Source organism: Penicillium citrinum (genome assembly GCF_028827155.1).
Source record: "Penicillium citrinum strain IBT 23319 chromosome Unknown utg000009l:1.0-4274883.0:1.0-4276374.0, whole genome shotgun sequence".
Taxonomy (NCBI): domain Eukaryota; kingdom Fungi; phylum Ascomycota; class Eurotiomycetes; order Eurotiales; family Aspergillaceae; genus Penicillium; species Penicillium citrinum.
Window position 1 is genome coordinate 543,234 of NW_026622694.1, and position 14,386 is coordinate 557,619.

A 14,386-nucleotide genomic window follows, 5' to 3' on the forward strand; every position below is an offset into this window, starting at 1 on the left:
TTCAACGATAAAAACACGCGCCAAATTGTGGCTAAGCCAGTAGTATATCTATCCCCGTCGGCGGCGAGTTGAGACAGTGGACGCCTTTAGGGGCCATAAAACACGCCAGTTCAAAATCGATATGGGTACCTGGGGTCTTGGATTTAAATGATACTTGTTAGCGTGTACATCTCCTGTGGAGTACCTGGGGAAGGCGATAGATCTTACGAGATTGACCAGCAGCAAGATTGGGAGATTCAGGTTAACCATTGCTATTCCGGCTTCTCTTTGTCCAGATATTCCCATGTTGGTCTCGCTCTGATTGCCTTTCCATGGAAATGCATATCCTCGGCCACCACCGAGTGATATACATAACCCAGCGTATGCTTGCGCCGCGGAAGTACTGCTATCGTTAGCAACGGTAGGACCAGCGTGTGTTTGGCTTGGAAATACTGACAATGAGATATCTTTCTCTGCTCCTGGGTGAGGAGTTTTTGTTTGAAGAAAGGAATGAAAGAGGAGAAACTGGTGAAAAGTGCGGCGAGACTGTAGAAATATAGAAAGTGCGAACTAAATGGGGAAAGGACTGAGTACTATCACTCTATATCTATAGAATAGAGTGATATCTATATGATAGATTTGTGTATTCATATAGATAGAGTATAATTAATGATTTTAGGAGCTCAAGAGTAACGAAGAGGTTGACATGTTTTTTTATAGATTGATATAATGCGTGGGTATCTGAGATATAAATGGCAAAGGGATATTAAATACTAGCGTTGTACTTACTATATTACTATATTAGTATAACAAACGAGGCTCAGCGCGTTTGATACTGGAAGAAGAACAATCACTCCTCACCAACAGGTGCATACATTACTAATAAGGCTACAACTAGAAACTTGAAATTGTCTGAAAGGGAAGTATTCATATGTGCAAAATTTATAAAACCGTCATTCATAACTTTTTCTATCTTCGTGTCAAAGACACCTAACCCCGTTGAAAGGATTATGTCGTTAATTGGATCTGTAGATCCTGTGTAGTTGATTACAGCTGTATTGCCTTATGGCTTGGAGTCTAGTACAAGATGCGAGTTTGGATGCGCGCTGTGAAAATAGTTAGGTGAGTGTTTTCTTCGTTCCTTTTCTGGACGGCACTTACAAGGGAGGCTCTCGAGGCTGGTGTATAAGTCTCGGATGTGGGTTGTGTTTACGTTGCTGATATCGGCCATCAGGTAGGCAACCTATAAGAATAATGAGTTTGGAAGTTCATGTTATTTGCTGGACTGATTGAACTTACGTCGCCTCTGCTATCGGTCATTTGCTTGTCGACGTTGTGGTCACCGATGATTTCGTTGACTAGGATATGTTAGTTGATGCTGCATTACAAGATAGAACGAAACGAAGTGGAAAACTTACCCTTGCGCAGGACACCGGGAATGTTCTGGTGAATGTAGATGACACGAGCGTGGTTAGGCTCGTCCATAGTCAATGAACGGAGAGCAACCTCGGGCAGGTTGACAGCACCAAGGGTGGTACCCTCGTTCACATAACGAGTCAAGGCCTGAGCAACCTCCACGCCAATTGCGCTCTGCGCTTCCTCAGTACTTCCACCGATGTGAGGGGTAAGAATCAAGTTCTTCAACGAACGCAGATCCGCGCCCCAGGTGTTGAGGTCATTGTTGAAATAATCACCATTTCCAGCAGGCTCGTTGGGGTACACGTCCAGAGCAGCACCAGCAATCTTACCGCTGCGCATAGCATCAATCAGAGCTGGAATGTCAACGACGGTTCCACGGCTAGCGTTAATCAAATAACTACCCTTCTTCATCTGCTCGAATTGCTTGGGACCAATCATGCCCTTTGTCTCAGGGAGTTCGGGAACATGGCAAGTAATAAAGTCCGCCTCACCCAGTAAAGCTTCCATAGTTTCAACTTGACGGGCACTACCCAGAGCCATCAGGTTGACAACATCGTAGAAGATAACCGACAGACCCATCGACTCGGCCAATACGGAAAGTTGGGCACCAATGTGTCCATAGCCGATGATACCGAGTGTCTTACCACGGATCTCCCAGCATCCGTTGCTAACCTTGTTCCAGGTTCCGTTGTGCATTTCGTTCGAGCGGTCGCCTAGTTGGCGGGCCAGAACGATGATCTCGGCAATGACGAGTTCGGCGACACTACGTGAGTTACTGAAGGGAGAGTTGAAGACAGCAATTCCGTGTTCGGCGGCATATTGCAGGTCAACTTGGTTGGTTCCGATACAGAAGCACCCAATGACGATCAGGTTCTTTGCTTCCTTGAGGACTCGTGCGGAGAGCTTAGTCTTGGAGCGGATACCAATGACATGTACGTCACTACAATACATTGTTAATATATTCCATCTTTCTCTTGCTCTCCTCATTCTGCAAATAGCTGAACATACCGGATCTTCTCAATCAGCTGATCCTCGGGCAGCGAAGACTTCAAAAACTCAACCTGGTATCCCTGTTGCGACAAGATATCACGACCAGTCTGGTTGACATTCTCCAGCAAGAGAACCTTGATATCCTCCGTAGCAAAGGGCTTCAGATGCTTCGCATTGGGAAGAGGGATCGTCCGGGTGAGTGCTGAGCCGTGGCTGGAGGGGGAGTGGAAGGAGGCGTTGGGAGAGGTTGAGTAATATTGAGCCTGGGCGGCCAGCTCGTCCTTACGAGGACGAATGTCTTGAGCACTCGTCATGATGTGGCGTAAAGAGGAAGAGGATAGGGAGAAATTGTGGTAGAAGAGAGATGATTAATGGGAAGAATGGAATGATCTCTGGAGGTCCTCGTATGAATCACGAAGAATTAGATAAGCTTGGGATCTCCGGAATCGGCCAGGCAAAAAAAAGCACGCAAGCAGTTGGCAATTTCCAATTAAACCAATTAAAATTGGTGGGTTTTTTTGGTTTCAATGATTATAGTTGATTCGTGAATATAATTTTGTTACTGATTTACCTTTTATATTGTTATTCTCCCTCCCCAATTGACTCACTCCAAGTGACTCACTTTCGAGGGGCATCGCGGGGCAATTTTTTTTTTCTTTTTTTGCCGCAAAAAAACCGGACCAATCAGGAAATTCGGCATGCCGCGTGGGGCGGGATCGGCGATGCGAGTTGTTTAATTGTTTAAATCCTCATGGATTTAGATGAATATAGAAAGAGTTGAATAGAATATAAGATGGTCAAGCTTGGGAATGAATATGATATGGGAATAAATCATCCGCATTATATGGTATTTAACAGTCCGCTCTTTTGGTATGATTTGTAGCAATCCTCTAAACCTTCAGTCCCTCCATCTTCTTAGTAGCTGCTTCCGCACCCTTGGCCTCCTTCTTAGCCTTGACACGCGCAGAAGTGGTATCCTTAGGCAGCTCCTTGACATAAGGGAGGAACTCAGGAGCACCGGGGATGTACTTGCGAAGGGGCTCAGGAACAACAATGCCCTGAGTCAGTGTTAGCGGGGGATGATTCACAAGGGAAAAGGGATCGCTGATCTACTTACGTCTTCTCTCTGGTAGTTCTCCAGAACACAGCAAAGAGTACGCTCGGTGGCGGTCAAGGTAGCGTTCAAAGCGTGTACGTAGGTCTTCTTCACGTCAGTGGTCTTCTTCTGGCCGTAACGGATCTCCAGAGCACGGGACTGGTAGTCCAGGCAGTTGGAGCAAGAGACAAGCTCCTTGTACTCCTTCTGGAAGGGAAACCACGCCTCCAGATCCTTCTTCTTAGCGGCAGCGTTGTTAAGAGCGCCGGAGACAATGGCAACAATCTGATAGGGAAGACCCAGGGACTGGTAGAATTCCTCGGAAGTGTTCATCATCTCATCGAAAGCCTTCCACGATTCCTCGGGGTTGGTCAGAACAAATTGTTCGATCTAGAATCGTCAGTATTTTGTCAATAAGACCGAGCAGCTGTGGGCATTTTATCTCACCTTCTCGAACTGGTGGACTCGGAAAATACCCCAGGCATCCTTGCCGTGAGCGCCAGCCTCCTTGCGGTAACATGTGCTGTAACCGGCGTACCTGAAAAAGGTTCATTAGTATACTACATCAGTTGGAACCATATTTGAAAGGATCACTCACTTGATAGGCAAGTCCTTCTCGTGCAGCCACTCGCCGTCGTGTAGAGCAGACAGCGGTTGCTCGGAGGTAGCGATGAGATACTTATCCAAGGACTTGTCCTCACTCTCGGTAACCTTGTACAACTCCTCATCGAACTGCTCCAGTTGTGCGGTCTTGGCCATAAGTTCCTTCAGCATGAACTGTGGGGGCTGGTTAGGCTTGTAGCCCCTGTTGAACAGGAACTCCAGTCCATAGTTAACCAGAGCCAGGTTCAAGAAGAGACCGTAGCCAGTCAAGCAGTATCCTCGATGTCCAACAATCTTCACGCCACGCTCCGGGTCGTAGCCATCCAGACGGGTCAAAACCTCGTGGTGAGAAAGGCAATCGGGTCGGTCTAGAACAGCGCCCTCGGGCTTCCAGGTCTTCAAGACTGTGTTGTCGTCCTATCGTTCGGGAAATATTAGCCAGATTTTTCTTCCTTTTTTCGTTTTTGCTGCTGGGTATTACCTCAGTTTGGCTCACGGGAACGGAGTCGTGAACGTAATTTCCGATACTGCGAATCTTACGATCACGCTCGTTCTCAACTTGAATAGCCTTCTCCTCGGCCTCCTTCTTGGTCTTATCCAGGCTGACCTTCTCAGCAAGCAAGTCACTAGCATCCTCCTTGTTCTATTCGATCGGTGGGGTATAAGTATGGCGAACATCAAAGCGAATGGTATAGAGGTGAACTCATACCTTCTTCTTCATTCCAATCTGCTTCAGAAGAGCGTTCATTTGGGATCCAATCTGAGTGACACCATAGCGCACTGGACTGGAATCAGTATATATTCAAAGGCCTCTTGCATGTCCCTCTCAATTGATCTTGTTTCTTACCTTTGCGCGCTTCTTCGTACAGCGCAATGACTTCGTCGACAACTTCCTCGGGCGCACCACGTCGGCGCTGACTCTCCTTGATCTTGTTAGGATCGCCACCGCGCTCGGTGATGAAATCATTAAGGTCGAGCATGGCGAATACAAAAGAGCAGAACTGTGGTGAGTCACAAGGCCGAGGGCAGTTGTGGAGGGGTAAAAAGCAAAGAAAAGTGCGCAGCGGGGCATTACTTAAGCCGGCGGCGTTTGATGTTTCATCGCTTTCAACTAGTAATAGGGTAATGCATAGTAGAGTAATAGAGTAACTGGCATAAATAAATATTCAGAGAATAAACAAATGGATGGAATGGACAATGTTAAGGCTACGAAACATAGTATTAACCAGTGGCCATTGGCCTGTTCATTATTCTATGCACGCTTCGATACCAAATACAGAATCCCAGCCAGACAAAACCTCATGATTCATGCAACCGATACCAATGTTCCATCAAGCCAAACAGTAAAAACAAAGCAAAAGACACCAAATTAATCAAAGAACAGAGCGGGCAGGGAATCGATCTCTGCAATTCGTTCAGCTCAGCAATCGCCCATTCAATATGTTGGAGAGCCCTAGTAGATATTAGTATACATTCGGATAGAAGGGATATGATAAAAGGCGACTTTGGGGGAATTTTCTGTGAGGGTGAATATTTACCGTCAAAATAATATCAAGCGATTAAACAATCTCCGATCACATCACAGCACATTTGTTGTTACCAGCTGGCTGGCCGGGATTGTGAGACTTCTCAATTTCCCCAATCATAAGCTCAAAGGCCTTCGAGACATTGAAATCCAGGAAAGCACTGGCCTCTGTGAAAGCACAGTTCACCTCCTCCGCCAATTGACGACCTTCTTCAAGCGAAACTTGTCGTTGTTCAGGCTTGAGATCACTCTTGTTTCCAACAACTACAAGTGGTACCTCATCCGCTCCCTACAAGTTTAAATCCCATTAGCCTAATCCTTTCCTGTATAGTTCGAGGGAGGTTCTCACCAGGTGATTCAATATCTTATCGCGAATAGTCCGGACCATCTCAAATGACTGTCGTGAAGTCACTGAGTACACGATGATGTAGCCGTGAATACCAATGAAGTGCTTTGAATTGAGGATACTGTACTCGTCCTGTCCGTGGGTCAGCGAGACCGGGACCCCTCGTAGGGGGGTGGGACATACCTGTCCAGCGGTGTCGACAATCTCAGTGGCAAAATCTTGACCATTGTACTTGATAATCCGACTGAATGTATTTTCAATTGTGGGGTAGTAACTTTCAACGAAGTGATGCTCGACAAACCGGACCGTAAGCGATGATTTGCCTGTAATATCAATGTCAGACATATATATCACACACAGAGAAAACAGAAAGATAAAGCCAGTCTGTGAAAATGGCGCAAAGGCAGTGCTAATGTTTCAATGTCATGCGGAGATATGGGAACTTGTCTCGTACCAACGGATCGACTGCCGACGATTGCGATCTTTCTCTGTTTAGGTGCGGCGGGCATCTTTGCGGTGATGTGGGGGTATTTGCGGGGTCAAATTCAAGGATAAAGCAGTCAAAAGGACGGGGATGTCTATGCTGGATATGATGAATTGAAGAGAAGAACAGAGTTGAAAGGGAGAAATGGCGATCGTCCATGGAGATGAACTCCCCAGGGAACTTTGCCACAGCTGAGTGCAAACGATGCAAACAGATCGATCGATCGATCAGTCCAGCCATTCTCACATGTGATATATTTAGATGTAGATGTAGATATAATATAGATATTTCAGATGGATATAGATACACAAATGACGTGTATAGATATACTGTATGAGAGATAGACATACTGGTTGCTACAGATTGCTGATAGACTGTGAAAGGGTATCATTCATCACCCAACGCCAGTTTGTCCTAATATCACAAAAATGTACAGAGTTACATCTGAGATACCCTGACCCTACACAGGCATCTCTACCCCTCAGTGTCCTTGATCTGACGAACAAGATCTTGAAGACGTCCAAGGAATCCACTTGTCTCATCGGAGTCGCGCATGGGATGCAGTTCCTGTTCGATCTTCTGGTGATACTGCATGAACTCGTCTACCGTAGACATCACAACTGAGAGCCCCTTGGGATGCAGGGATGCTTTCACCTGTGCTCGAACTTCAGACTCTAGGCAGAGAGATAGAAGGAGAACTGCGAGATAGCCCACTGCAACATTATGGTGGACTTCAGGGACAGAGTCGGCCTAGATTGCGGTTAGTGAGTATTCGAAGCATTGCTCCACGTATATCTCTGAAAAAAGGCAGACAGAAAGGGGTGATGCTTACTTGAGCGGTCGATTCTACATGTTCCAAGAACAAATGAAGTAGTAAGTTGAGAGTTGATTGCGACCCTCGAGAAGGATTGAGGAAGATGACGCGAGACTTCTCGCTTTGTTCGGCCAGGTTGATGAGAGTGCCTAAGGTGAGGATCACAGTATCAAGGGAGCTGATACCTTCAGGCTGGGATAGAGCTTCTCGATTCAAGTCGTTGAATTTGGACAGCACAATTTCTGCTAACGCTTCGACCAGGGCTGGTGTTGCAAGATCATCACACAGATCGGCGCTACTATTCGTGACATTCAAGATCACCCGAATATAAAGAGCCTGGAGCTCTTGATCTGCTTTGTCCGACTCGCGGGGTGCTTCAAGTAAGCCGTGAAGCGCAGAGAGCGATTTCAGAACATCGCAGTACTCGCCTTGGAGAAGGCTGCTCGAGGTGGTATGCGCTTCCAGAATAACTAGCCCCAATTTGAGTACCGGTGATGATCTCAGGATCTGTTTGCTCCCAGAAGAGCATTCTGATAATAGAATATCGACCAACTGTCTCAGTAAGTTTGTAGAGAGACCAGGGGGGTTTCTCGCCTTTTTCTTGGAATGCCGAAATAATGGCCTTGAGGCAGAAAAGGGCTATCAGACAGGGTGAGAACTTCGATACATCAGCATTGGCAAAGAATGTCGACTTCATTTGCGGTACGACGTCCCGTACAATCGTCTGCGTCGCTTTTGATAGATTGTTTTCTCGGGCGCGTACCACGACCGACAAATCGTTCTGTGCAGCAAGGAGAAGAGGAGCTGTCTCCAACACTTTTGGCCAAGCTGCAGTTGCAATAATGTAAGGAACTGTTCGGCCAATGGAGTCCAAACTGAGTGCAGAGAATACAAGCGTGGCCGAGACCACATCCAAGTCACTGGATAGACAATCCACAATTCTCTTTTCGAACCCACACTCGACAAATTGGCGTGCTTGCTTAGGATCCAACAATTTACTGCATATCTGAGCCAAGGCACTGCATCGACCCGATACGGAGATATGTGGATCTTCAATGTCCTCGAAAATCGATTCGATCGCACTTCTATAGCGAGCATTTCCTCCCGCCTGTCGGAGTTCATGGATACTCCGGACAGCCCCGTCGTCATTCGTGACATGGTCCATTTCAATTATGCGAGCTCGCGGGATAGCTTCGACCGATCGTTGAGAACCGAATAGATCGTCATGCTCCAGGCCAGACGTAAGCCCACCTTCTAAATTGAGGTCGTCGAGAAAAGAACGCTGGCGTGCATATGTAACCTTTGAGCCAAGGAAATGGGATGAGGGCGCAGTAGTTGACTCCGTTGTAAGTCCTTCACGTTGACTATCTGTTAAGACGCTGAGCGTTTCGGTATCTCTCGGTCGAGTTGGGCTTTGAGATGCAATCGGTGAAGATAATTGGCTTTCACTGTATCCATTCGATGAGGCCCGCTCGATTGATCTTTCTCTTGTACCCAGTGCATCAACAAGCCTCCTTCGCCCTGGCGTTATGTTCCCTGTTATTCTTGGGGTGGTTTCTGTGGACTTTTGGGGGCTCGGAGATGCGGGTTTCCTGGGACTAGGTTGACCTTTGCTCTTATCGTCTTGTGGGTTGTGCTTCTTTTCCATTTCCCTTTGAAGCTCGTCTTCTGAGGATGACTCCAATTTCCCGGGGTTTGCTCTTCTCCCATAAGTCAGAGTCGTCTTGGCCTTTTTGGGGCTCAATTGCTGCGGTGCTGTCTTCCGCTTTTGTCCCTGGATGCCCTTCCGGTCTGGCAGGTTGGGCCTCGCTATAGTCATGGCTCTTACACCACTATTATTTTCCAGAGACTTAGCGACCATGCTGTCTTTAGCATTGTGTTCATTGTCTCCATCCGGCGCTGGACTCGGATCCTGGGGCTGGCTTGCATTGTTTGCCAGGCCAGCTCGCTTTCGCTTCCGCTGTAATATCAAATTCGGAGTTTCGTCATCGGAAGAAGGAATATCGTAGATACTATCATTCGTTTCTTGAAGCGATCCCGTAGTAGTAGCTGCTTTGCTTATACCGAGGGTCCTGGAACGTTTGTCGCTATTCTCATTTCGGGCGATCTCGGCCCTTGATAGCCGGCGCGAAGGACTTTTCCCGAGAGACATCAATCTATCATCTTCTCGGATATTGTTTGAGGGTATCTGATTCCTTGAAGAAGAGCCGTAGGTCACCGTCTTGCGGTTTGGGCGACGCGACGAATCCATTGTCGCGTTTCAGCAATAGACACTAATCACGGCGCATTTCATTTAAGCTCCAGGGAGGTGCCGGAAAGGGATCCTTCTTTTCTAAATCAACGATCACAGTCCTGAAAGACCATTCAGATAAGCTACTGGAGCTATTAATGGCGCCGGCGACATGCCGATTTCAGCATGGGTGTTTGAAACGGAGGGAGATGTCGAGGGACCGTGCGGAATAATGGTATGATGCGATTCGCGGGTGTCGCACTGGACCCAATCAAAGGCTAATGCAGTGTACAAGGAACCGTGCAGCGATCAATAATGAAGAAGCCAGTAGTGGAATGCGAGAGTTGGAGAAAGGTCAAATGCGACGGGGGATGTTGAGACGCACAAGTGCGGAGTCGAGGGGGAATATGGAGTGGGCCAGTCGGACTTGAGAGATAATCAAGAGCGATAAGAAAAGAAAAAACCATCCCCGCTTTTCAATCAGCTTGGTCTTTCTTATATTCGCCACCCTTTCGCCCTGAATAACAGACTCACTACTTGGTACTATTTTCTCTACACAATCATGGCTAGTAAAGAACAGATTCCTTCTCCAGCTCAGGGTGTTGGTCCCATCTATCGTCCTGATGGCGAGAAACCCACTGCGACTGTCTCCAAAGAGGTCTCTTACGACAATGTTCACGTGCTCCCTCAAACACCTCAGTTGATTGCTCTTTTGACGTGAGAACTCCTTTTAAAAATGATTTGGAAGCTGTATAGCTAACATCCTTGCAGTATGATCCGAGATGGACGGACTGGTCGTGCGGATTTCATCTTCTACTCCAACCGTATCATTCGCCTGCTGGTGGAGGAAGGTTTGAACCACCTTCCGGTGATTGAGCAATCGATTCAAACTCCCGTTGGCCGGGACTATCTCGGTGTGAAGTTTGAGGGCAAGATCTGTGGCGTGTCTATCATGAGAGCTGGAGAAGCTATGGAACAAGGACTGCGAGACTGCTGCCGGTCAGTTCGTATTGGCAAGATTCTGATCCAAAGAGATGAGGAGACATGCATGCCTAAGCTTTTCTACGACAAGCTTCCTGCTGATATTGCTGATCGATGGGTTCTTCTACTTGACCCTATGTTTGCTACTGGTAGGTCAAATCTTGTGCTCTCTTTTTTGCTTGCGTCTGATCGCTCTACTAACTCCATACAATAAATAGGTGGATCTGCGACTCTGGCTGTAGAAGTCTTGAAGGAGAAGGGAGTTCCTGAGCACCGAATTCTTTTCCTCAACCTGATTGCTAGCCCTTCGGGTGTCGCTGAATTTGCCGAAAGATTCCCCAAGTTGAGGGTGGTCACTGCCTTCATTGACCAAGGATTGGATGAAAAGAAGTATAACTCACCCACCCATATGCCTTTTCTTTTCTTTCCTTTCCTTTCGAAAACTAACCACACTGATCACTCACAGATACATTGTTCCTGGTCTTGGAGATTTCGGTGATCGTTATTATACTCTGTAGTGCCTATTTCACTCCAAAATGATCAGATGACCACTTAACTCCAGGCTTGGCGCATACGCTGCCCGGCTCTTGGGCCTAAATATATATGATTCTGGATAGCACAAGCATAGCGCTGGGACATCATTGATGTCTTGATTCCAAATAACAGTTCAATATACTTCCCAGCTACTCCGTCCAAGGTACCTCTATATCTCTTTTGGCTAGGAAAAAGGTTGATTGTGTCTCATTTATATTTTGGAGTATTGTATCGCGCGTCCGCGAAAGTAATTGAGCTCGAATTGATGGATGCGCCGGGAATAACCTTCATCGAATCGATACCTAAATCATGCGCCATTCGCCCCCTTTTCCCTTCCATGAAATGAAATCAATACTCATCTTCATCAGCCTCGGCAATCGCTGGCGCACTCTGCTTGCTGCTTGCCATCTGCGAGCTCACGGCTCCATCGTATTGGTTGGCGCTTTCCTTGGCTACGGCGTCGCAGGCATCGACCCAGTCAGAATATACGTCCACGGCAGCGGAGAGATCTGATAGATGGTTAGTTATATTGGCGGGGTATTGTTCGCGCATAGTTTGACGTACAATTGATGCCGGTTTGGAACTTTTGCCCACAGACTTTACAGGATAGATCGCCAAGGCCCAACTTCTTGTCTAGCTTGACGACGACCGAGTTCTCATGGTTACAGAAAAGGCAGGCGAATGTGGTGGCGAGGGGTTCCCGCTGGAAATTGTTAGCTGGGATCGGGTATAGCTAGGGTAGATGGGGGTTTCAGTCGTACCTTTCGCGGCCCTTGGGGTGTTCGGCTGGACTTCTTGCGTTTTCCCTATACAATTTAATGGTGGTTAGACATTGAAAAAAGACAAATAATTGCTAAGGGCATCATACCATGCTCTATAATGACGAGAGGTTGTTTAGAATCGTGAGAGGTGAAGTTACAGTATGGGTTGGCGCGTGCGGAGTACGAGGTCGGAGCCCCATTCTTCCGGGCCGACTGCATCGACAGCGTACAGTATGCGGTACATCGAAGTCAATAGTGATTGCCATATAATAGAATGTACCTTTGAACAAAATCCATAGGTATTCATTCTTCCTTAAAGTTATTCTCATCCTAGAGTATTTGAGCTGTGTATATAAATGATATTGTATCTTTGTATATTCCAGCTATTCCATCATCAATTGCTCCTTCTCTATTGCCTTCAACTATTTAATAATTAATCATACGGTAAAATTAACTAATACATACTGTAGACTGCACTGACTGCTGCTTCTCCACATCAGTAGCCCTGTCACATGACTTACTTCATTTGTGTGGTGTCACGTGCCAGCTGACCTCAGCAGTAGGGCCTCGCTTAGCCGAGTTTTCTGTGGGTTTTCGATTTCCAACCCTCCCGTCGCCGTGCAGCGTGAATCTCGAAACCCTTTGAGCGCCGTGGTGCGATACCTTTGTCTGTCTTCAACTAACTAACAGATAGACCCGATTCGCAATGGCTGTTGGCAAGTACGTCGCCCGCCTCTCCAATTCCCTGCTACTACTCTCGTCCTCGTTATTATCGTTATTATCGCCGTCTCGAACATCTCGGCTAATCCACCGGTCTCTAGGAACAAGCGCCTTAGCAAGGGTAAGAAGGGTATCAAGAAGCGTACCGTCGACCCCTTCTCGCGCAAGGACGAGTACTCCGTGAAGGTATGTGAAACAATCAAAAAAGCAGCACCTAAATGGCTTTGGTGCCATGGAATTTTGAATACTAACAATTTCTCCCAGGCCCCCTCCACCTTCCAGACCCGCGAGTAGGACTCCCCTCCATGAAAATTCTGATAACCGATTCGGGCAACGAAGAAAAAAAAAGAACAGCAACAGATGCTAACGATATCCAAAGTGTCGGCAAGACCCTCGTCAACCGTACCAGCGGTCTGAAGAACGCCAACGACTCTCTCAAGGGCCGTATCTTCGAGGTCTCCCTCGCTGACCTGCAGAACGATGAGGACCACTCCTTCCGCAAGGTCAAGCTCCGCGTCGATGAGATCCAGGGCAAGAACTGCCTGACCAACTTCCACGGCCTGGACTTCACCACCGACAAGCTGCGCTCCCTCGTCCGCAAGTGGCAGTCTCTCATTGAGGCCAACGTCACCGTGAAGACCACTGACGACTACCTCATCCGTCTGTTCGCCATTGCCTTCACCAAGCGTCGCCCCAACCAGATTAAGAAGACTACCTATGCTCGCTCTTCCCAAATCCGCGCCATCCGCAAGAAGATGACCGAGATCATCCAGCGCGAGGCCGCTAGCTGCACCCTGTCCCAGCTCACCCACAAGCTCATCCCCGAGGTTATTGGCCGTGAGATTGAGAAGTCCACTCAGGGCATCTACCCCCTGCAGAATGTATGTTGCTACAACATCTGATTTTCTTGTCTCTGTTAAACTAATATATTTCCTAGGTCCACATTCGCAAGGTTAAGCTGCTCAAGCAGCCCAAGTTCGACCTTGGTGCTCTCCTCTCCCTCCACGGTGAGTCAGCCACCGATGACAAGGGCCAGAAGGTCGAGCGGGAGTTCAAGGAGCAGGTTCTGGAGACCGTTTAAAGTGCGAGACACAATTAGGGAGGTGTTTCTTTTACGTGATGTCAATTACTGGTCAATCATGATGGCATTTGTTGTCTTCTGATCATAGGAAAACAAAAAGTTCACGACATGTATGGCATATATTGCATCCGTGCTGCAGCGTAGCGAAGTGGCAATGTTCTAATTTTCTGTCCTCGTACACCAATGTAGACTATTAAATCTTCCACCTTAGTAGATTTGGTTGATTACCAGTTCGTAGTAGTGTTCTCTTGTCTAGTATCTTGAGCCTTTCAAGTTGAAGATTCATAGCCAATATGGTACACAGTGTTCATGCTCCGTATAATGCTGCACAGCGATTAGCAATTAGGGCACTTTTCGAATCTACTATCATTCAATATCAAGCTAAATATTTTAACTTGAATCCCGAATTGGAAAGGGATAGAACATTCTGTCTTTCTCCAATAGTATACTATAGTATATATGTATCTCTGTATATCCAGTGATATATTTGTGCTCAGATGTTACCCGATGGAGTAGCCACCCCAATAATTCAAGGAATCTCGATTCAATTCGCGAACTAAGGTATAGAATATATAATGCATAATATTATTTTCAAATAAAATTCAACATTAACCTCTATATTCAACTTTATATTGAATATAATGTTATTTTTATACTGTACCTACGTCAGCCCACGCTAGTCCACAAGAGGCAAAACTGAGCACGGGGGGCTGCTAAGACCGACTCCGCCAAAACGCGCTTTTCGCGTTCCTCAGGCTATTCTCAACCTTCTCTCCTTCACCTCCCACCCTCAAATCTACTTTCTCATCTATCACTCCTGTCC

General features: G+C 47.0%; 7 protein-coding genes across 7 annotated transcripts; 2 read left to right on the plus strand and 5 right to left on the minus strand.

The window, feature by feature from the left end:
- Nucleotides 1–1,009: 1,009 nt before the first annotated feature.
- N7469_009691 (D-3-phosphoglycerate dehydrogenase) lies at nucleotides 1,010–2,702 on the minus strand (the record flags this gene model as incomplete). The annotated part of the gene is made up of 5 exons (XM_056648596.1): nucleotides 1,010–1,085; nucleotides 1,141–1,222; nucleotides 1,279–1,337; nucleotides 1,398–2,338; nucleotides 2,407–2,702. The coding sequence occupies 5 exons, from the start codon at nucleotides 2,700–2,702 to the stop codon at nucleotides 1,057–1,059; spliced, it is 1,407 nt and encodes a 468-aa protein (XP_056495727.1). The 3' UTR covers nucleotides 1,010–1,056.
- A 576-nt stretch (nucleotides 2,703–3,278) lies between these two features.
- On the minus strand, nucleotides 3,279–5,067 carry N7469_009692 (serine--tRNA ligase SES1; the record flags this gene model as incomplete). The annotated part of the gene is made up of 7 exons (XM_056648597.1): nucleotides 3,279–3,446; nucleotides 3,506–3,874; nucleotides 3,932–4,022; nucleotides 4,083–4,504; nucleotides 4,569–4,730; nucleotides 4,797–4,867; nucleotides 4,935–5,067. The coding sequence occupies 7 exons, from the start codon at nucleotides 5,065–5,067 to the stop codon at nucleotides 3,279–3,281; spliced, it is 1,416 nt and encodes a 471-aa protein (XP_056495728.1).
- A 594-nt stretch (nucleotides 5,068–5,661) lies between these two features.
- Nucleotides 5,662–6,467, minus strand: rhbA (Rheb family small GTPase rhbA; the record flags this gene model as incomplete). The annotated part of the gene is made up of 4 exons (XM_056648598.1): nucleotides 5,662–5,901; nucleotides 5,962–6,090; nucleotides 6,142–6,281; nucleotides 6,413–6,467. 4 exons carry the CDS (start codon nucleotides 6,465–6,467, stop codon nucleotides 5,662–5,664), a joined length of 564 nt encoding a protein of 187 aa, XP_056495729.1.
- Nucleotides 6,468–6,916: 449 nt separating this feature from the next.
- Nucleotides 6,917–9,507, minus strand: N7469_009694 (Wings apart-like protein; the record flags this gene model as incomplete). The annotated part of the gene is given in 3 exon segments (XM_056648599.1): nucleotides 6,917–7,192; nucleotides 7,275–7,726; nucleotides 7,746–9,507. The coding sequence occupies 3 exon segments, from the start codon at nucleotides 9,505–9,507 to the stop codon at nucleotides 6,917–6,919; spliced, it is 2,490 nt and encodes an 829-aa protein (XP_056495730.1).
- Nucleotides 9,508–10,048: 541 nt separating this feature from the next.
- Nucleotides 10,049–10,985, plus strand: N7469_009695 (uracil phosphoribosyltransferase; the record flags this gene model as incomplete). The annotated part of the gene is made up of 4 exons (XM_056648600.1): nucleotides 10,049–10,203; nucleotides 10,258–10,616; nucleotides 10,686–10,857; nucleotides 10,934–10,985. 4 exons carry the CDS (start codon nucleotides 10,049–10,051, stop codon nucleotides 10,983–10,985), a joined length of 738 nt encoding a protein of 245 aa, XP_056495731.1.
- Nucleotides 10,986–11,349: 364 nt separating this feature from the next.
- N7469_009696 (transcription elongation factor 1 family protein) lies at nucleotides 11,350–11,872 on the minus strand (the record flags this gene model as incomplete). Its single annotated transcript, XM_056648601.1, has 4 exons — nucleotides 11,350–11,510; nucleotides 11,566–11,704; nucleotides 11,763–11,807; nucleotides 11,870–11,872. The coding sequence occupies 4 exons, from the start codon at nucleotides 11,870–11,872 to the stop codon at nucleotides 11,350–11,352; spliced, it is 348 nt and encodes a 115-aa protein (XP_056495732.1).
- Nucleotides 11,873–12,468: 596 nt separating this feature from the next.
- On the plus strand, nucleotides 12,469–13,563 carry rps1 (40S ribosomal protein eS1; the record flags this gene model as incomplete). The annotated part of the gene is made up of 5 exons (XM_056648602.1): nucleotides 12,469–12,482; nucleotides 12,584–12,668; nucleotides 12,747–12,772; nucleotides 12,862–13,363; nucleotides 13,420–13,563. 5 exons carry the CDS (start codon nucleotides 12,469–12,471, stop codon nucleotides 13,561–13,563), a joined length of 771 nt encoding a protein of 256 aa, XP_056495733.1.
- Nucleotides 13,564–14,386: the final 823 nt, after the last annotated feature.